At 40.9% G+C, this 23,068-nt stretch overlaps 1 protein-coding gene across 1 annotated transcript in view; it reads right to left on the bottom strand.

Annotated features, from left to right (window-relative positions):
• Nucleotides 1-1,997: 1,997 nt before the first annotated feature.
• mgll (monoglyceride lipase) overlaps nt 1,998-23,068 on the bottom strand; it is a 43,043-nt gene continuing 21,972 nt past the window's right edge. The window contains exons 4-8 of the mRNA XM_061075271.1: nt 21,159-21,295; nt 12,548-12,658; nt 12,079-12,168; nt 9,640-9,855; nt 1,998-8,598 (exon numbers count right to left, since the gene is read on the bottom strand). Of these exons, the coding sequence (XP_060931254.1) occupies nt 8,491-8,598; nt 9,640-9,855; nt 12,079-12,168; nt 12,548-12,658; nt 21,159-21,295 (662 nt within the window). The 3' untranslated portion in view covers nt 1,998-8,490. The remainder of the gene's footprint in view (nt 8,599-9,639; nt 9,856-12,078; nt 12,169-12,547; nt 12,659-21,158; nt 21,296-23,068) is intronic.

The raw sequence follows: 23,068 nt of genomic DNA, 5'->3' as shown, positions 1-23,068 counted from the left end.
CGAGCCCAGATTTAATTCCTTGAACCCGCCGCTGATTGGCCTAGGTCTTTCAATCCAACAAACACTAGACAGGCCTACAGGCTCCCTCTGCTGGGGGTATTACGTTGATAAATAACACATTCTTTGGTATGAGATTTCTGAGTCTCAGGGGAAGATGATAGGGAATTAAACCGCTAAATCTCACTGTTCTCCCTTGTCATAAATAATCACTGCTGTATGTACTGAATGGTAATCAGCCTGCAATAAGAGAGATCCCCGCTGGGCCCATAACAACTTTAACGACTGGCGGTTTGACCCTCACTGAACGGGACAGATGAATATTCCCATGTGCAGTCAGAACTTTGGTCTTGGCTTTTCCCTGAAGCGCCATCCTATGGGAGTCACTGCTACTGTGGTTCCAGTAAATGCCAAAAATGTATCCAAGAGAGCTGCTGCAGCCTACATTCTCACAGAGGAGGGGAGAGAAAGCACAGGCAAAGATAAAGAGAGAGACAGGGAAAATGTGTGCACTGTCCATATGACTAATCCTCATTCCCAGAATCATTCAGGTCAAGGGCTAATTTAGAGGTTAATCAATAATACTTTTTAATTTGTGAACAACATGTAAGTTTCGTTATTATAGTTTTGCAGCAAAGCTTTTAGAATATGTCAGGTAGTCATGAAATACTGTTATTTTTTTCTAGTGTTTTTAATATTTAATGAAGTCATGAGACTATTCAATGACTTGTTATATGCGAATAAATATAGTGTCAATATATGTTTTGAGATCAATAGTTCAGGTCACCTAAATCCTTGTTTTTAAAGTTTTAAAAGAAAATGACCATATTTATGCCTATTTGATATGTTATTGTTCAAAGTCTGTGAAGTCAGGATTTTGTGAGGATAAGTGTGCATGTTTTATCATCTGTCCTCTCCAAACATCTCCATCTTGAACTGATGATAGACTTTCTTCAGTCACTGTCAGATGTTGGTTTAGGAGGAAGGATGAGAGGAGAGCGATTTACCAAGAGAAAACACAGTAATGATGAGAACTGAAGAATAACAGAGGTTTGTCTGGCCTGCAAACCTTGTTGCATTTCATCCTTACTCTACTCTCCAATTCTCCAGGGATTCAAAACCAAAGTAATGGCTCTTCCGTCTATCTCCTTTTGATTATTTGAAAACAATTTTTTTTTCCACTGTTCAGATTGAGAAACACGATCAGTAATGGAGTAGAACACCACCAAGGATAAATACAGTAGATTGTGGGTTTGATGTACAAATTACTGCTTGATCTCACAGAGGGTTAGTGTTAATACTTTATCACACTAAGACCTCAGTGTTTGGATGGAAATCAGGGCAAATTGTGTCATGTGATGAAGTTTGAGCCTAAAAAACAAATAAATCCAAATAAATGGTAAGTCTCTGATTCATTCATGCTTTGCCTCTGTATGCCTGGATCAGCATTACAACCAAACAGGCTGTCGTCAAGGAATTCCGTGACACAATACCACCATCTACTGGCTGATGTGTGCATTTTAAATCCCACTATAAGCAATCTTAACCTCTGGAATGCATAAAATCACTTAGGCGATGTTTTCCTGAGTCGTTTTCCTGATGTTTTCCTGAACACAATATAAAACAAGTCGACCAAGTCCAGAAACTCTGGCGCTGGAATTTACTTCATTGCAGTTAACCCCTGAAACCCCCCCCCCAAACAAGTGGTATAGATAATGGACGGATGGACAGATGGATGAACGGATATGTCCTGCAATGGAAGGTCAATCATGTAGCTGATTAGCATTCAATGATGTTAAAAAGTATGCCGGTCAAGTTTCCTATAATAAATTACATGATTATTCTTATATATTGCTATGCTATATTATTTCTCATAGTGCTTATGTACTTATATTATTGTTTGAGATCTTTGAAGTAGCTTTTGCATACAAACACTAATCATACAAACCAAGCAACAGAATGAAGAGAAGATGTGAAATAATCCCAGACAAGCGACACAGTTAAACAGTCATATCGTTTATTCTGTCAGAGTATGAACATTCTAGTAACAAGCAGTTTGGCCGTCAGTGATTGAGAATATGTTTATTATTACATTAGACTATATACATCTTATATACAATGTTTTTTCCATTTGAATGAAAGTGTCCAACGCTGCTATTCAACTAATCATGAACTGCTGAGGTTGGGTATCAGCGCCTTCAAATCCAATGTCATCCAGTAAAACAGCAATAAATCAAACAACAACAACTTTAGAAGGAAGACTCCAGAATGTGATGTAACAAGATCTTCATGTGATCCAAAATGTGCTGCCTGAAAACACCAACTCCCTTCTCATGAGTAATGATGCTGAATGTCATGTTATTCATTTTACTCTAACACATTTATACTGTATGTCTTGCTGGGAGGAACGTTGCTATATTATTGACAGTTCACACTTCATCTTCAGAGGTTTTACATCACATAGCTGAGTTTTCCTCCGCAGACGAAAATCCTTGACGGTGAGCTTGCATCTTTACCAGTAAGTATGAATACATTTTAGTTTATTCATGAACAAGGAATAATAGATTCAATACACAATGCGGGCGATGACAAACCATATTAAAGGCTGTCTCCAGATCTGCCAAATGTGAATATTTGAATGCTATGTCACTTCATAGTTTTGGCTAGACTAGCCTCAACTTTGTTTTTAAAAATATTATTCCACGTTATGACTTGATTTATTTTCTGAACACTTCTGGATTGCCTCAGGAACTTTGAAATGCATTGCCACCCCCTCCTTTCCCCTTTACAACAGCCTCCTAGCACAAACATGTACAAATAAGGACAAGGAGAAGGAATGCAGCCATTCAATACTAAACAGTAACAGTAATGTCCTCATAACCCCATATCTGGTTCCTGTTGTTCACTGCTGAAAATCAATGAGGGAGAACAGGCAGGTTCCACATGTTATTTAGTCATCGTTCCATTAAAGTAACTGCAGAAGAGACAGAGTGTCCTCTTTCATGTTAACTTCTGTGTTTCTTGAAACTGTGGGCGTATCAAAGCAGATTAACAACTGTTTTGATTTGTGTCAATTCCTGAAAGATTCAAAAACAGCTTATGAACTAAATCTGCTTAGACTCCTGATTGGACAGAAACACGGACAGAGAGCGACAGACAGACATGACGGACATGAAAGAGACTAGCAGATGGACGCAATTGCTCAACCAGAACATAACAACAGTCAGAGAACCAGATGCTTAGATACACATTCGTCATCGTAATAAGGCACAAAAGACAGTAGACCACAATCCAAAAATAGATCAACACATTACATACATGTTCCCATAAAATGTGGAATCTTTAAGGAAATAAATCTGAGGTTTTCTCCCTAATAAACAAGATGCTCTTGGATGAAAACCTGGTATCTGCAATTTAGTCTTTAAACATACTTTATTCTGACCAAACTGACTTTGTATGAGACAGTTTTAACAATTTTTAAGAAGAGATTAGAGTGAAGGCAAATTGTGGAGAGGAACAATAATTTCTCCAAACTTATAGAAATATAAGTTGTTAAAAATTAAAAGAATATGAATAGCAGTTGATTTTAAAGGACCCATCGTATGCCCATTTTACCACAGTTGATATGGTTCCTTGGGGTCTTGATGAAATATCTGTAACATACTTTGGGCAAAATACCACAAGGATTATTTAAAACAGCACCCCTTTTACCCTGTCTAAAACAGCGCTCCTCAGATTGACCTGTTTTGAGTGTTTTTTTCCAGAGTTTTTGGGACGGTAGACGTGCCAGATACCCACATTAACGTGTAGAAGCACTACAAAAGTGGAATTTTCATAATATGGGCCCTTTAACACTCATCGTTCTCTAACAAACTGCGACGAGACACGTGGGTTTTTCAACACGACGGCAACTTAAAACACACAGTGGTAAAATACTCAACAAGAACCAGTCAGAAACACTGTCATTCATTTTTCAATCTTACATGCGCATACAGTACAATCCTGGACCTGGCTCGACCTCAGAGAGTGTTATGAATCTTCATGTGGCTGTGCAACAACAGAAAAAAATTACATGTATCTGCCTCATAGTATAAAAAAGTGACTTAGTAACCTATATACTTCAAATTAATACATTTAAATACTCTAAACAAGATAAATACAAGATTTGTGTATCAAGTGTTGTTAGCAATGTTATGCTCCTATACAGTGTATTACAAGTATGTTCATTAATCAAGCAGTTCAGTCATTACAAATAAATCTAATTTGTTAACAATGTTGATTGAAAAATAACAGCATGAATTGAATTGGGTCTTATTCCAAAATGCATTATCAAAGCAAGTTTTCAGTCTATGAAATTATTACACGTTAACAGCTTGGGTCGCCTGTATTTTACAGATATCAAGTAGGGGTTACTTGATTAGGTCCTCAGGTGATTTACTTATTCATTGTTTATAGCATTTTGGAGAAAAAACCTTTCCAATTCTGGCTGCACACATGAGCACTGACTTCATTCATGCAAACTCTGCAATGAACCTTCCCAGTGCACTTTAATCTCTGGCCTGTGGCCTTTAGTCCTTCAACATATATAACAGCTATTCATTTAGAAACAGTCATAAAGTCAAGATTAAAAAAAACAACCTAACTGACAGGACAAATACGTTTCACTCGATTAGAAAAGACCAATTTGATTATATGGTTTCCTGCCCTCGTTATTATCTCTTTTTCTAAATATAGAAGCTCTGTCCTGGATAAAAAAAGATGAATATATACTGAAAGAAGACTGTGTCTATACAGGGCTACCTGTCAGCATAGCAAACCTGCATACTTATCATGCTTATGTAGACATACATGCCGGGAGAAGAGGATATTGGCATGGACATGGGAGGTTTACATGGCTTTACAACACGTGAGGATCGGTGCACACCATAAATAAAGGTGAGAAGGAATGGAATATTGTGAAAAAAGGAGAGAGGGAGGGGATGCTGAATTTCACTCATAGACCTCCTCCTTCACTTGGGCAAAAGATAATGAAAGATTTGGGTCTAAAAAGAAAAAACAGAGATTTGTTTGCTTATAGCAGACGAGTGTAATTTGAATTCACGGAGCGTGTGTGTGTGTGTGCTTCTGTGTGTGTGTGCTTCTGTGTGTGTGTGTGTGTGTGTGTGTTTGTGTGTGTGTGTGTGTGCGTGTGTGTGCTTCTGTGTGTGTGTGTGTGCGTGTGTGTGTGCATCTCCTATTGCTCACTGTGATCTGATGATGTTAATTGTTGGCTCTCTTATCTCCATGCTTACATAAAAGGGAATCCTCAGAGCAGCAAAAGGACAACCAGCCCTGAAAGAGCAGCAACGTGTGCACCATTAACAAAAACATGGTTTTCAAAGGTTAATTTGACTGGGGGAGAAAATAAGAAAAAAGCTGCTGCCATGGTTACTGTCAGCCCTCTTCCCATCTTTCTATCTCTCTTCTCTCACTCCATCTCCATCGCTCTGTCCGCCCCCATATCTAACCGCAACGGTAATATGCACTTGTGTAGTCTGACAGGTTATGTTCCTATAGGGTAAATCCACTGCACTGATGCAGTGCAGCAGGGGGGCTATTAGGAATATGAATACAACTGGGACTGTGTCTCCTTTGTGTGTGTCTCATGCCTGCTGCAGCTCAATCAGCAGCAGATTGTGTTTGAAGTGGCTGTGATTCCTACTGGGATGGAGGAACTCATCCCATCTCTATCTGCACTGCACCAGTGGCATTGTGACCTGATATGTGGTCTGAAAAAAAGAGAAGAGGACGCCTATGCCTCCTGAAATCTCCTCATCTTCTTCCTTTTTTATTTGTTTTACAACATCTGTGTCTATAATTTATTTTCTTTTAACATCTTGTGATCTATAATTCTTATTTGATGCATTATCTATCACATGAAGCATCCTATTTTGCATTTTTGAAAGGAATTCTACATTTTACCCTTGCCTTGGCTCAATTTTCCTACTTATCAGTCTCAAATTTCCCAGTGCAATTCAATGATTTCACTAAATTGACCCGGCATTATGGGTCTCACTCTTGCATTATGACTCAGAAATGTCAGCTTATTTCTTTCTTGACCGGAATCAAAGGCAGATTAAGCGATGTGACCTCTGTTAAATGAATGAGTGCTCATGTCCAAAAGAACCATAAGAAATCAGCTAAATGTATATGACCTGCTGCTTTTCTGCTAATTGACCACTAGGGGCAGTGTGGGTCGCTGACAGTAAAACAACGTTTGAATTTGCTGCAGGACAAGGGGCTCTGTGATGGACAGAACAAAGAGAACTGCTCCAACCAACTGAAGAAAAGAAGTGACCAGAGGAGGTCAAACAGGGTAAGACAAGGAGATACAGAGAGACAGAGAGAGAGAGATAGAGAGAGAGACAGAAAGACAGAAGGAAAGAAAGAAAGAAGGGCATTTATCTCACTCAATCGGTCTTACAGTGATCACCGTGGTTACAAAAAAATTCTACCCCGCTGACGGTCTGCTGCCGTGGTTACGCGTGGGTAACGGTCACCGTGGATACTGCACTGTGCCTCCCTTACACTCCCTGCAGGAGTCCCTTTGAACTCAGAGTGATACAAAAAAAACAATAACACTGGAGTGACACAGACGATCACTAAATGTAAAGACATGTGTCAACAGAAACACTAACATGTTGAGTCGCCATAAAGATGATAATGTTTAATCCTTATATTTGATGTCGGCAGTGGACGAACTTTGAAACTCTTGCTCCTGAAATGTTCTCATGCTTGATGAGTAGGCCGAGGTAGCACATGCAGCAATACCTGCTAATTACAGTCTTGCCGACAATATACAATGATGAGGTCAGTGTGAGTCTGTGTAGCTTATAATTAAAGGCTACCACAGACCTAGGATGCCATGATATTATTGCTGTGTTTTTTGTCGAAAACCTAAGAGGAGCCTGGGTTGAACTAGCCCCTCACTGCAGGTCAGGTTTAGAGGTTTGAAACTTTTCCTGTTGCTTGTGATCGCACATTAAACACGTGCAGAGCTGTTGGCTGAATTTTAGAAACACTGATGTCAAAGGTCCAGCTTCCCCTCAAACTAAGCCAATATGTTGACTCAAATGAGTCATGTGTAGAAACACATCAGTGTCCTCAGTGGCAGCAGTTGCCCTGTATCTGTTATTTAAAACCTGAATATCTCACACATATGGACTCCATTACAGATTGATGTTGTGTGTAGGTGCAGTCCTCAACGGTCTCTTTGAAGCCAAGAATTCCCAGTCCCTCCTCATCTGTAAGCTACTCTGTTGAACATCCTGTTTTCCAAAAAGAAAAAGATGTCATTGTTCTGAAACAGAGGCTGGATCCCCACTGTGCTCGGCCAAGCAAGGAATCAATCAGCCATATAACTCAAGAGTGGATTGGTGAAATGGCAGATGCTATGTGAGTGAAGGAGATCTACCCTTGTCCTCATCAACGGATCAATGTGTGCCTCTCGTTTCCCAGCTGTGCTCCAGTCTGCAGCCGGAGTTTAACGATGTTACGGTTTCAAAGCGTGACTCTTAACAGAGAAGTCAGTGACTGACATTGAAGGTCAAAGGTCACAGAGAGGAGAGAACTTTTGACCTCTCGACCCGTACGCTCTCCCTGTAATCGGAGACAAGAACAGCAGACGGCAGAACCTGTCAGTCTGCTTTCCCTTCACTTGCCAAGAAATATTAGTGGACATAGTATTAAGAAAATAATAAACAGGAGAAAAAAACTGCCAAAAAACTGACGTTGGTGGGGGAAGTTACCAAAATGAATATGGAGACACCAGTGTTTACACAATAAGTTTTCATGCGACTATTAGAAATGCATGCGTCAAAAGTGCAGTGGAGGAGGAGAGAAAACTGAGAGATTGAGATTCACCTGAGACGGAAAATCGAATTCACTAATAGTGTCAATTTCACAACTACTGACACTGTGAAGATGCAGGAGGAGCTTTTTATGAACTAATAAACCTGCACTGAACCCACAGAGAGTCCAGGGCTGTTGTCCTCTAGCTGATCCTGACATCTGACCTCAGAAGGAAATGATCACTGATATATCACATTGCTAATTTAAAAACAAAATCTGTCCTGCGCGTAGATGGAGACTTCATTATTGCACTTTGTAACTACAACTTTAATTAGAGTTAAATGAGCTTGAGTTGCACTTCGGAAAGGGATGCAGATGAAATAAACAGATGATTCGAGGATTTACTGACAACTGCTGCTCAGTATCTACAAAAAGAAATGGTTTCTGACCCCAACACCTGCTTTAAATGAGTGGGCTGTTTGACAGGGGCTGTATCATTTCAAGTCAATTGTATCACACTGAGGAGAAGAGTTTTTGTGTTTGTCAGAATAGAAAGTGAAGTGGTACTGTTGAGCCCGAACGACCACCGGAAGGTGAACATATCTCTTGGGACGAGGTGGGCTGGTGCATTGGAGCGTCGACTGGGTTGGACGAGCTTGAAGTCTACGAGGTGGGCAGGCGCTCTTTGATCCAGCTGGTCAACTCCTTCAGCGTGGACTCGGCCACCTCGGGCAGGTCGTGGTGGAGGGCGTGGAAGCCTCCCTCATAGACCTGGAGGGACATTTCGGAACAATAAGAGAGAGGCGGAGAAAAGGACGGAAAAACTAGTAGGACAGGTCATTGGGAGTCAAAGTTGAGTTGTATTCATCATCCTTAGCTGAAGGAACATAGAAATACTATAGATAAAGTAAAGCAGATCTTTTTTCCTGATTTTCAGATCCTGATTATCTTTGTTCTGAGTTGGAAAGCCCCAGACATTTGACTCTAATCTTTTTTCTTTGTCTCATGATGATACAGGAGAAACAGCCCAAAAGATACAAAGTGAGCAGGCGTTGTCCTTCTCTAGTTTCACTTCTCTCATGTCATGTTTTAGGCCCCCATGTGATCAACCATGTGAGAATGGAAGCGTGTGAACTTCCTACTTTGCAAATTAACATCCTTCTGCAGAACGTATAGAGGCTCATCAGTGTGTTTCACAGGCCTTGTTGGGGAAGTTAATGTTTTGACTTCAGAGTTTTATTCTATCATGGAGTCATCAATTCCTGAAGCCTATATGTAACACATCTAAACGTCAACAGCCAACAGGTTATTTTGGTCGCTGATCTACAGTAGTGCCAGTAAGATGGATGCAGTATTAAGCTTCAGCTGATAGAGCAACAACAAACCTTTTCAGGCCACTAGAAGTTAGTTTCTGTTTCAGTCGACCCCAAAAGGAACTTTTTGTAACCTTTAAATGGAGCAACTTCCTCAATAATCAACTCATGAACTGTGTTTGACATTGTGTCTCACAAGTGGAGAAGCAAAGGAAACAGTGTGAACTAAATGAAGCAACGGCTCTTTAAAGGTTGGTGAGTTGTTTCTGAATCAAATGCTTATCTTAATAGTAGAAATCCTGCCTCAATATCAATCAATACATTTATAAAATAAAAATAAAAAAAGGTGATGTCTGCAGTTTTCGCAGGACTGTAATAAACACAACAGAGCTCAATACAGTCTTTTGACTGAATGTAGAAATACAAAAGAAAAACTCATTAAAAAAAGAAAAACACCATCACACAAATAAAATTGACAGTGAACAAAAACCGTCCCTACCTTGATTTTCTTGTCTGAGCTCGGAGCGTTGTCGTGCATCATCTTAGAGCCGCTGATGTCACAGAGCTTGTCGGTGTCACCGTGCAGGAGCAGGAAGGGCCAGCCGATGGACGGGATCTCCCTCTCGATGCGAGCCGCGGCGCCCATCAGCTGCATGCCGAACGACACCCGCATCCCGCCATGGTAGTTCAGCTCATCGGCATCGTACGCCTCCACCTGTTGTATAGGGAAAAGCAGCAGTTAGATCGTTTTCAAATAAAAACAACAAAATCTTTTCAAGCGGTCAATTCATTCTTATCACTGACACATTTCTTCTACTTGAAATTACAGAAAAGGTCTGTTCGTGGTTTAGCGCATTTTTCAACACTTTCACAGGCATTTCCTCAGAGAATATTTTGTTATTGTTGAAAGAAAAACCTTCAAAGAACTGATATCTGTGAGTGTGTGAAATTTGGTGCAGAGTAATTGAATTTGAGTGGACTGTTTGGCCTTGGCAGTGGAATGCACTCTATTGAATGCCATTCAAAAAGAAGAGGGTGGTTTTATCACAGAGAAGAGGTGAGAGTAAGAGGAATCCTGGGAAAACCATGAGAGTTGGCAGATGTGAGTAAGTGGGGTTAATGAATGGCTGAGGGCCTCTTGATGCAAAGGGAAATGAAAGAGGAATAAAGATGTGTTTAGGAGCAGGAGGACCTGATGAAAAGAGAGTTTACATCGGTGTAAATCACAGTTGGAGAAAAGAGGACACACCCCATTCCTTTGAAATGGATTTGAACTTTCATAAACGCTCTCACATAAGTCACACATCCGCCCACATCTATTCATGCTGTATGTAAACACAGTGGATGGTGCTCCTCAACAGGAGCAGCGTCGCTTTGAATAATGAATGACTGAGACCTGAGCTGTAACTCAACACGACCTGTTTTGCAGCTTGGAGGAGACGGTGACACCCAGAAACACCGTCTGAAAGGTGAAAGACTTCCTTCCCAACTGACACAGCAACACATCACGGAATAAAATTGAACTTTTTGCAAGCCAACTCTAAACTGATAAGAAAGCTCAGATTTTGAAGATAGACAAACAACGGGAAATGTTTTCTTGATTTGTGGAGTTACAAAGCAAATGAAACAATGCAACATCCTGGTGACATTCAGTAATTAAAAACAAGTAGAGCCTGATTATGTAAACTAAACTTCTGTTAACTGTAGAGGTCAACAGCGTGCTTCTGGAAGGAATAATACAATTTTGATTATCAGCCATATTATTGTAACCATCATATGTAGATCTATCAAAAGCTATGAGATTATGAAACAATCTGATGTGCTTCTATCGAAGTCACATGTCCATATGATATCAACTGCATTTCAAGGAGAAGTACTACACTACCCACAATCCTCAGGTCTAAAAGCGGCTTGCTGTATCCATGAAAATGTTTGTTTCATTCATATTTCCTCGAAAATCCTATCTGCTATGATTGGATGGTTCAGTGTTACATAACGAAGCAATCAGGATTCGTAACATGCTGCCATCAGACAGGGAGTCCAAGGGGGTGAAAAACACAAAATAAGACTAAATTCAAAAAGAAGCAAAAATTATAGTTGAAAATCTTTCCATTTTCCAACATTTCTTTTCTCAAAATCGAATGTTTTATTGCCATGATTCTTCTTCAGCCTTGTCGCCCTGGTTCCAGACTTAAGATTCTTTTTAAAAAGATTTACTGAATGGAGAAATGGATGGGATATTCACTTCTGGAACCAGAGCTGTTCCAAGAGTGGGTGGTCGCTCTTACACAATGTTGAGTCAAGTGCAGCTTTACTTTGGACTTGTTACATGTCAATCCCTTTCAACTACAATGACTTTTATCTTATCGAATGAATCTATTTTGTTTATTATTGTACCTGGGAGGAGTAATGACACCATTTCCTTCAACACACTGCAGGTAGCAGGATGTGTGATCCCATTGTTACAGTGTTTAGGTTATTGCTTAAGTAAGTTCACACACAACCACAGCAGAACAAAAAACATACAACATGTTTACAGACACAAACATGTGGTTATACAATATATATGGGTGCAAGAACTCACTGAATATACAGACACAACCAAATACACACTGACTCACAGCAATTACACCTGTTTCTATAATTATAAATAACACAATGCAATCCCCTCCCCTCACACACACACACGCACACATACATGGAGTTGGCCAGAGAACAAAACCCTTGAGGTCTGGAAAGCATTCAAAGTATCTGTCACAGGATGCCCTCTCCTCCAGGGGCTCGTCAAAAAATGAGGTCGCATGACATCTCACAAACAAATAAAACACAAGCGACCTTGTAAATTCTATTTTCCTCGCATACACCTGATACTTCAATTACAGACAACAATACAGCTCAGCCACCCAAGAACACACACTCACCAACAACTGTCTCTCACCTTCGTCTTGTCCCGTGAGATCCATTTAGACTCGAGGTTGCCCAGTACGAGGCTGGGAAGCAAGTGGTTCAGGACCTTTGCCAGGAAAACCTGTAAGCAGCAAAAACACAAAACCTTTTACTTATCAACACCTCTCAGAAGAATATTTCTATAGCTGCTTTCAGACTGTGAAGTCTGTACAATTTCCTGAAATTATCCAGAGAGGCTGTATGTCAGAATTTTAATGTTCAAGTTAGTTGCTTCAGTAATTTGTAGTAATCTGGAGGTGCCATACACCAAAAAAGACGTTTTTAGAGTTTATGTCTAAAAATAACTCTCTCTATTTGTTTTCATTTGCCACGATTAGTGTTACAAATAGATACAGTTATGACATTTTTCTCATCTCCCGCTGAAGGCCTGGGTGAGGTAAGATGACTGACTCCTGGAATAGTTAGGAAGGAGAGAGGAGAGGATAAGAAGGACGTGATACCTTGAAGGGTGTGGCTGAGTCTGGGTTCATCTGGACCATCGGCGATATCAGAGCCACTCCAGCAAAATCATTGGGCCTCTCACAGGCTGTCAGGATGGAGATAGCACCACCCTGGGGGGGGGGGGGGGACACAGAATATAGTATGTTTTGTTAATACACCTGGCGTTGATTTAAAGGTTGTGTTTCAGTTATTTGAATGATCTTTTTCTTTAAAGACAGTGTCTTTTCAAAGAAAAAAACTGTTCCATGTTAAGTCAACTCTCAAGCAACTGGATTTTCAGTGCAGGAGTCTTGAGTTAAAGTGCAAACAAGGTATTTGGTTGCAAACAAAGAAAAAGTACAGGTTTGAGGTGAGAGGCAGCCACTGAGTCTACAAAACACACATACTACAGAAAAAGCTCAATAAAACACATACACAGATTTGGATTTGTGTACCAATTAGTATATACAAATTGATGCAGTGCAAATATATACAAATGTGCTAAAAGACAATCCAAACACTCTGTACCATGTACTGCAAAAACGTGTATTTGACTTTCACTGTAGCTCATATCAGAAATTAGGTTTACACCTAATGAATGAACAGTATGCTAAAAGGTTGAGCATGAAGGTGTGTTGGATGCACCAGGCTTGTGCAATCAGAACAAATAGCAACATAAAACAATATTCATTATAGGAATAATAATAAAAGTGTCTGCATTTGTTAATATCCCAATAAACAGAAACTAGATTAACCATTAAAGGAATGAAGATTTTCTTACAGTGGATCTAGGTCACAAACTGTTGACAGGTGTTCATATCACCTGGCCCTGGTAACAACAGAGTAATGTGACCTGCCCAGCCATTTGATTGGTTCATTGTGTGAAGGAGTGTTGTGAATAAATAAGTTCCATGTTAAAACGTGCAAAGAGCCTTCCACTAGTTAGCTGGATTATGCTAAAACTACTGGACAGATTACCATGCATTGGTTTAAGGATGTTTTATGGGTCAGGAAAAAAATCCATTCTGTTTTGATGAGGTTCTGAATCAGGAGGTGGATCCAGGATTTTTTTTCTTTAACATTTTGAGACTTTCATTGATTTCTCTTTATGGATATTTGCATTTGGTGCTGATCAGAAAATGACTCAGGATCTAGTAAATTTAAGTGTGGTTTCATAAGGGGATTATTTCTTAGTATCAGACTCACATTTCAACAGGAATGAGGTGACACCTAGAAGAACTGCTTGAAGTGAGGACATTTGTTAGATTTTTTTACTTTTTTGAATCTTAAAGAGATGATGAATACTGTATTCCAGTGCAGATTGATGATGGAGAATTACCAGGAAAACAGATAATAAAGAATTAAAAAGGTGCTATGAATAGGTGGTATAGTTTAATGAGGGTTTTCTCTCGTCGAACTGGAGTAGTCTTAGCAAAGTAGGTGAGAGGTCCTGATGCACGGCGCAGTGGGAAAACGACTTAGGGGTCAAGACAAACATAAAACAATCAGTCTTTTGTGTAGACGGGGGCCGAGTTCCCACCCTCTTCCTTTGTCGCTGTCGCTCTGCACGGACTGGGAGAGGAACGTGAACAGCTCTCAGGGGGCAGGGTGTCCTGCGCAGATGCAACGAGCAGCGGCGCTAAGGCCACACCTTGGCACCCGTGGGCGACATTTGCGATTGTGATTTCATTCCCATGATGTAAGGCCATGATGATTAGCTGCACTGCGACGGGCCAAGACATAAATCAATTTGCCACGGTTAACTGTGGTTTCTCTTCTCCTCTGCGACAAGTGCAAGTGTCTGTGCAGGTGCAAGCACACACGCACACACACACACACACACACGCACACGCACACGCACACACACACACACACACGCACTCGGGTAAATCTCTCCCTCTCGGTTCTTTTCTGGAAACTAATTGGCTACCACGTCGCTTATGTGAGCGTTCTTTGTCACTTGTGTGAATATTCATTAGACTGGGGCCAATGGCAGGCTTGGTGCATGAAAAGAGCCACTAAGCAGAGGAACACAAAACATTTCCCATAAGAAAAAATCTCACTTTCTAAAGACACAAGAACAGACTGGCACACTGCTGCTTGCATACACAAACATAGGTACACAGATTTGGAAAAGGTGGTTGCTAGCTCGATTCCGACTCATAATGCAAGTTTCTGGACGGGCTGACCCTGACACAACCACGTGCAGACACTGGGACACATGCACCCACGGAAATGTTGCTGGCAATTTGCTGTGGGCGATGTAAGCTGGCCAAACTGGTTGGTAGCCTCAACGCACTTCCTTCCTGGTTAAATATAGCAGAGATGTCAGAGTGGAATATGGAGCAAAAGCCATTTGCAGGTCATACACATTACACAGAGGGGTTTTGTGGAATGATAGAGAGAGATAAGCGTGAATAGTGAATAGAGCAGAGTGTGGAGACAGAAGGAGGATTGGAACAGAGAAGCTCTTTACGGAGCTCATTAGAGGCCTTCTTACACTCTGTCTCTATGAACTTGGGTTGAGGGGATGAATGCTGGCATTGTACGCTGCAGGGCAGATTTCAACTGTCACACACCGCCCGAGGAGCTAAAATACTGACATCGAATGCAGCTCTGGTTCTCATTTCACAATGTCCACAAAGCAAATACACAGACAATACACAAAAAAAGGTTAATCTGTATCGAACGAAACCATGAGAGAAGTGGAGTTCAAAGACTGATGAAATGTGATGATGAACACATGGATTTCTGTAAGACAGCAGACGGCAAAAAGGCTGGGAACTCTGACAGCTTGTTGGATTATCAGATGAGTCACACAACAGTAACTGGGACAGCGCTCAGAAGAGTGTATTCCTCCACCAAGGCCCACCTGGTGTACAGACTCATAAATATCAGTGCCCTAAATGTACCTGATTCATTTTTATTTCCTTCTTGAAGAAGATACATGAATTATTCTCTTAAAGATCCATGCAAATGTCCTGTCTTACAATGTCAATGAAAGTGAAGAGGAATCCTGGATCCGCAACCAAATTGAATGGGGTCTATCTTGGATCAACTGCTGCTAATTAACTGTCAAACAAACACAGACAAAAGCATAACCTCCTTCAAAGATATGTGGTGAAATAAAAAGTAAAACATTTCCTGTAGTGGTAAAATGTAAATATTAAAGATGTACAGAGGATTATGAGTTATATAAATGGAAGTTATCAAGTAAAGTACAAGTACCACTAACTGTTACTTAGGTTCTTGTAAGATATGAATATTATGTGAAATGGTTCAAATATAAACATTATAGAGACCAAACAGCGGATGCATTGTGTGGGCTAAGAAATAAGGCTAGGGGGTAGGGAGCATTAGAAAATGTCTGTGAAGTTTTATCTCAATCAACCAGGTCGTAAACTGCCCAGAAAAAGTTAAATGTATATCACAGATTATTGGTCATTAGTCAGAAATTAATTGTTAAATAGAATAGCAGTTACGTTCAGTACAAACCCAATTGATGCAGAACAAGCTCAAACAATTCAGTAAAAATGGAAAAAATACACATATAATAGTTTAAATCAAAGTGAAGTACGGCTCAGAGTAAAATGAAACTGAATGAGGAACAGACACAGAGAAAGAGATGGTTTAAAAGCTGAGCAAGGGTAAATCACCATTACATAAAACTCTGGCACTGAGTGAGCAGGAAAAATAAGCCTGGGCCAGAAATGCTCATGAAGAAGAAGAGAAATGAGGAAGAGTGGGAAGGAGCCAGAGCTGGAGGCTTTTGTCTGCATTCCCATGAGCTGATACAACACTGTCCTACTTCCCCCATAACTGCTGAATGATAGAAGGTGCAGTGAAAACTGTGAGACAGTGTGGTACAACACAGAGGATACCAGTAAGTTTATTTGTAAATTTGAATTATTTTTGCATCTCTACTTCCCTTAGACAAATGCAAAAGTTTGGGCAATTATTAACTTATCCTTAATATTGAGGCTATAACACTTTCAAAGTAAAAGCTCTACAGCCATGCAAACATTACCGTCTCCACCTCCTCCTGTTGTACAACAATGAAGCTAATATACACTGGAAATGTGTTCCACCATTTTACGATTTTGACGTCATATGGATCATGGTATCAAAGTCCCACTAATACGTGCAAGTCAGTCTCAGCTGTCAATCATGAGGTTTTTAAAGCATCAAAAGAATAATTAAAAAAGCTAAACTTGCTGGAAACATGAACACTTTAAAATACAGTGTGATATAAATTCCTATTCAATTAGAGAAGCGTCCAGGACCAATCCACTAACATGGGGGAGGTTTATAGAGGATGTTGCAGCCAGCCATCAAGGGGCAATCAAAAGGATTTGGCTTCACTTTCGGGGTGCATTCATGTTGTCCTTTTATCTTTGTTACCTTTTAGTTGTTGCCCATTTTGCATCTGTAATGTGTCAGAAATGTCATCAAAGAGCCGACTCGCTCAGGATAAATTCTCTGGAGAAACTTTGGAGAATCATTAATAACTAGTTATTAATAAATTTGATTAGAGAAAGTACTGGCAGTGCTGCAGGTGACGGTAAGAGGCGGATGTTTCTTAAAGGCGTACGGCGTCGGGTTCTCCTCAGGATATTATCATTGGAACAGGGCCTCTGCACATACTGTATCCACAGGTGGTTTCTATTGTCTTTGAGATAGTCACACGAGCAGAGGAGCAGAGGAACAGTCTGAAGAAACAGGATGAGCAGTCACAACACTTGGAATCTGGGAAATGTGAAAACATAGCACTCGCTTCGGGTTGGGTTTCCCAAATTTGAGGTCTGTTTCCAGGAAAAGGTAATGCCAGGAAAAGAGATGAAAAGAAAAGTAAGCAAGAGCAAAGAAAAACAAAATGGGAGGAAATGACTCTAAATCAAAACAAGTGAGGCATTTTCAAACATGACCTCTCGGTAAAATACGGCGAATTGGCTAAGGCCTTGACCCGCAGTTTGACATTATTCAAGCGAGAGGTGGAGCAGCTCAGCTGCCAAGAGCATGCCGAAATCTATAACAACAAACTCTTCAGACATCTCCGTCGGTGTCTTCTACGTGTATGACGGCGCTTTCTAACTTGTTTTCTTTTTATGTCTGTTGTGTGTTAGAAAAGTCATCAACCCCCCCCCCCCCAACTCGCTCACTGTGAAACCAGCGGGGATCCCCTGTTATGTTCATCGACTTCTCCTAGATTTCTACACACTTTATACTCAGAGGTCAGGCGTAGAAGCTGGGGAGCGTCTCACTCGGACAATTGCTTTCACACATGCGCCTCCTCCAGAGAAAATATGGAGGATTGTGTAGTCCAGTGCATGTCTGAAAGCAGCTATGGGAAGTGGATGACAGGAAAGTTCAGTGGAGGACAGAGAACACAGGAAACGAAAACGGATAATGAAAAGACAGGTAAAGCTGTTTAAGTGATTTTAGTACAGGAGAAACATCGAATGAAGCATCACGGATGAAGGGAAAAAGCAAGAAAGAATAAAGATAAAACAGAAATAGGGGATGAAAAGAAGGTGGCGCTGTGAATTGGGAAGGCAGTGCCTTAATATTTACAGTCTGCTGTTTAAACAGAGACCTCCAGACTCCATCTGGGATCCCGTTTACACAACACTATTTGCGTCTGTGCTCACGCAACTCGAGTTGTTTTGAAGACAAGCTCGTCCTTTTCAAAAATATACAGTACAGCTGTATGGAACTCACAAGCCATAAATGGTTGTTCTGGTCTGCAGCTATTTTCCAAACAACAGTCAGGTGATGTAACCCCCATTATAAGGCACCTTATAAATCAAAAAGTGAGCAATAATGATAAAGCTAATGTTAAGCTACAGGAAGACATCTTAAGGATTTCCCCGACCAACCCAGGAAAGTGTTCAAGACTCTGAGATGGAACATGAGACGTACAGGCAGGTCAGTGGCGTGTCTGAACTGTTGTGGCGAAGACGGAGCTGAGCCACAAAGTTGACCTTTCCATTTAGCGATCGAACTACGTTCCGACCCAAAACTAGAAGTTAAAGGAGGATAAAAAATTCTTTAAAGCTGCATTTTCAACCTACCACAAAATGTACACAAATGAGAACCAACCACAAATAACTACAGTTAATAAGGACCGGATCCTACTTTCCCAACAAAAGTTACCGGGCAATACAAATTCTATCTAGAACAGCTTCTCCTTAACGCCCAAAGGGGACAGTTGAAGTGGTTCAGGCATCGAGTAAGGATGCCTCCCGGGTGCCTTCTGTTAGAGGTTTACTGGGCCCGCCCAACTGGGAGGAGACCCAGCCGTATAGACCCAGATATCGCTGGAGGGACTACATATCCCTGGCCGAGAGTGCGGCCCCCCAGGGGGAGCTGGAAAGCGTGGTGGGGAGAAGGACGTCTGGAATAACCATATTTGCCAGCTGCCTCCACAACCTGAGCCCGTTGTAAGTGGAAAAAAATGTATGGATGGGTGGACCATAAAAATGTTCTTATGATTGGGTTATTCCTTAGTTATAAAGCATTAATAAATGATTTAGTAACACTATGGAAGACACACACCATACAAACCTTTGATGAAGATACTCAAGACAAATAAGGTGAAAATAATTAATTATTTTACAGTAAGGTTTTCCTTATCAAGCAGAAAAGCAGAGATTTTCAAACCATGTAGATGTAGTTTTCCAACAATGCTGCTGTAAACACCTCTTTCTGTTAAATCCACCCCACCCTACGAATGACTTGCTGTGCTATGAGATAACAAGGCTCCACGACGCGTCTCATGGTGAAACAGGTCTGTAAGGAATTTGCATTTCTCCTCTGAGCTCTCTGCTTGAAGCAGAATTGTGACTTACACATGAGGGGCTATAACTAAAACAAAAACTAGCACTTTTCAGTTTATTTGTCTCAATGAAACCAGCCTCTGAATATGAAATATATATGCTGCAAACATTCAGGCACTTTGAATGAATTTGAGCGTCTCCATCATCATAGAAAAGTTCATAAGACAGCACTCGATTCAACCCACAAACAAGTAGAGTAATCATTATACAACTCATCACTGCTGTTTGTGTTCTGTTCGCTGCACTGAGGGTCACTGGAGCAAAGCAGCGAGAGCCTCTGTGAAAAATGAAATACACTGATCAGTTAACAATAGTTCCCTGGCCTGCCTCCATGCGTTTTGAGTCCAAGTGCTGTATAATTTGTCTCAATGAGAATCCCACGGTTAATTTCTGTGTTTCTGTGGATTTAAAACACTGGACTTAATTTCTGTGTGGAATTTAACAGCAAGTTAACTCCCAATGAATAATAAGGATTAGAGATAATAAGATATAAGCCTTGATGCAATTACAGGGAAGCTCAAGCAAATGACGAAAAATGTTGTTCTTACTCTCTTAATGAATCATGGTTGTTCAGAACAAATTCTTGGTCAGTTGCGCAAATGCTTTCTTCTTCCTTAAGATAACAATGTGCAAAAAATGCACCCGAACAACGCCTCATGTCAACATCAACACACACGTGGCATTTGCTATTTGAACAGTTTGGAGACTGAATGGAAAATATGATATTTGCGTCGGTCTGGAACAAACAGAGACAGTTTGGCTCCGATATGTGTCAGACGTGAGATCAGCCGTAAGATTAAAGTGTAACTTCACCCGTAGGTTTTGACTTTTTGACTGATTCCAAAAAAGTCTTAAGATCGCAGTGTTGAAATGGATTTTCTGATATCCTGAGGGAAATTGAGGATAAAAGGAACTAAATGTCAGTTAAAGGTCACATGACGTGGAACATTAAGCGGATTCCCGGACTGTCTCTGTAAAGCTAGAACACTTTATCTACTCTGTCAACAAATACAGCCACGTCGCCCTTGAGCTGTGGTCAATGAACGTGTAGCTGCTCTGTGGGAACTCAGCAGTGGACTGAGTAGAATCTGTGTCACTGTGTAAAAGGTAAACAGGAGTTTCATGAGAAGAGCAAACTTAGCAAACTGTCGCTGAGCTGATGTCCTGCAGATTCACACAATGGAATTTGTCCATCAGAGAAAAATATATATATCAGGTGATACAGCCAAGCCAAACAAAGAAATACAGTGCCAGCTGGATAGTGTTGGTAAAAGTAAAATAACCTGATTCAATTGTATATGTTTATAGTATGTGTCCTTTTATCCAGGTTTCATTCAGTTCTGAGCCGAACGCTGTGCACGCACATTTTTCTTGGCTGAATATCTCGGGACTTATGCATGTGCCATTTCTTACATCTGAATGTCACACTGCTGCTGAAAACCTTCAACACAGATCTGTCTATTTACATTCCTGCACTTGGACATGGAATGGCCTTCATGTTGTGCAGCTGTGTGTGTGTGTGTGTGTGTGTGTGTGTGAGTGTGTGTGTGTGTATATGTGTATATGTGTGTGTGGGTTATTTCGCACTGGAAGCATATAATGTAATTTCACGCCAAACCAAAAGCACAAACAAACCTGGACAAGAGTCAGAGTTTCAGTATTGGAAAAAACAATACTGTGATTAAATCAAAACAAAACAATGAATAAAGAAAAATCCTCTGCCACTAGCTACAAAACACGGAAACACTGTAGGGATTGTTCCAGCTGCTGAAAAAGATCATAGAAAGTATCCTACCATGGAGTGACCCACGATGAAGACAGGGAGGTCCGGGTGGAGGGATTTCATCTGGTCGATGTGCTGCAGGGAGTCTCTGATGAAAACCTGGAAGTCTTTGATGATCATCCTGTCGCCTTCACTCTGACCATGACCAACTGAGGAGGAAAAGAGGAAAGAAGAAAGAAGAAGTGATGTGAGAAAGCTTGTTGCTGCAGAATATTCCCCCACTCTGTAAATGAAAAACCGAAGAATACATTGTCAGAGGAAACAAGAGGAAATGAGTGGAACCGAACAAGAGTGAATGTGGGATAATATTTCGCACGTTTGCAAGAAAAAGACACCAAAGGATGGAGGGCAGATGCCGAACTGTTGTTGTTGTAATTGGACAAGCACATTATAGCATTTGCTTGATTGGTATGTAAGTGAAGTTGTCAACTTTAATTAGAGGTATAGCTGGGAAGTTAGCCAAAAAGTGATGGACATTTGTGCAGCTGTATGCTGGGGAGGCTCAGACCACAGCTCGTATTTATGACAGTGAATTACATATCCCACCTGGAGGGGGAAGCCAAGTATAGTCGAGAGGGAGGTTTGCATCCTGTTGTTTTAATGGATTTTTAATTCACACATAAATACCACAATTTTCATGACTAAAGAGGCTGTTGCATTGTTCAGCTTGTGTGTAAGGATTTCTATCTTTCTCATATTTGTATCCTTTATAGAAAGGTGAATAAAAAAACAGGAAGGACAAATTGAGGGATAGATACATGTGAGTAGATGGAGAATGGGATAAAAAGGGGGAATAGGAAAATAGAGAGAGGAGGCAGCAATGAGAGAAAAATTATGGAAAGGATGAGGAAGAAAGAAAGCGTTTACAGAGGAGGAGGAGGAGCAATCTGGATGAGCGAGAGAAGAAGGAGATGAAGGAGAGAAAAGAGGGTGATGGGGAACAGGATGACCACGCCTCGTGTTAACATCAACACACACGTGGTGCTGATGAGGAGAGGAAGGAGAAGAAAGAGGAAGACAAATTGAAGGCAGGAGTGAAAGATGAGTGAGAAGACAGGAGGGAGGAATGTGATTGACAGATGGAGAGGAGGAAAGACATATGAATATGTATGAGATGAATGTGTGTTTGCATAGACCTGTAATCTACGTGTGTCCTCCTCTAGCTCTCTGCAGCAGTGGCTGAGAGGTGAGGCCGGTTGCCACGGCGACCACTGAACCAACAGCACGTGAGAGCTTGAAAACATCACAACATGTGCAGCTCCCACCGCAAGTGTTGGTGTTTGTGTTATTGATTTGACGAGGGGGGGGGGGGGTATAGTGTGCATTGATTTGAACTTTGCAGCTCATATGAAATTGGTGTTTTTTTTCTTGGTAATTGGATCAGTTGGATTTTATAGTTGATTATAACACAGATGGATAGCGGATGGGAAACCGTCTCATCAGTGCTGTGATATTGAAAATCCAGTTTACTTGCTAAATACATGTTGGGTTGATACAGTAGAATGCAGTAGAAAACACATTCACACCATTACAGTGTGATCACAGACTCTAATCTACCAGGAATCTATTGTCGTTGTTGTCATTATCATTATTTGCGACACAGTGATACAGTTTTTAGCAGTGTCCCGTCACAGCAAGACAGATCCCAGTGTGAATCCCGGTTCAGCCAGGGTCTTTCTGTTTGCCTGTTCATCCTGTGTCTGCGTGGGGTTCCTCCAGACTCCTCCCACACATGCAGATTGCTGTTAGGTTATTTGGAGACTCTAAATGGACAGTTGGTGTGAACGGTTGTCTGTCTCTGTGTAATGGCCCTATAATATGCTGACTACCTGTCAAACCTGTCCCCTGAGATCGGCTCCAGCTCCCCCAACGTCTCTCAAATCAGAAGCAGTATAGATAACCGATGGATGGATAATAACATT

This window comes from Limanda limanda, chromosome 7 (assembly GCF_963576545.1).
Source record: "Limanda limanda chromosome 7, fLimLim1.1, whole genome shotgun sequence".
NCBI classification, from domain to species: Eukaryota; Metazoa; Chordata; class Actinopteri; order Pleuronectiformes; family Pleuronectidae; genus Limanda; species Limanda limanda.
This window is presented reverse-complemented; position numbering and strand designations above follow the sequence as displayed.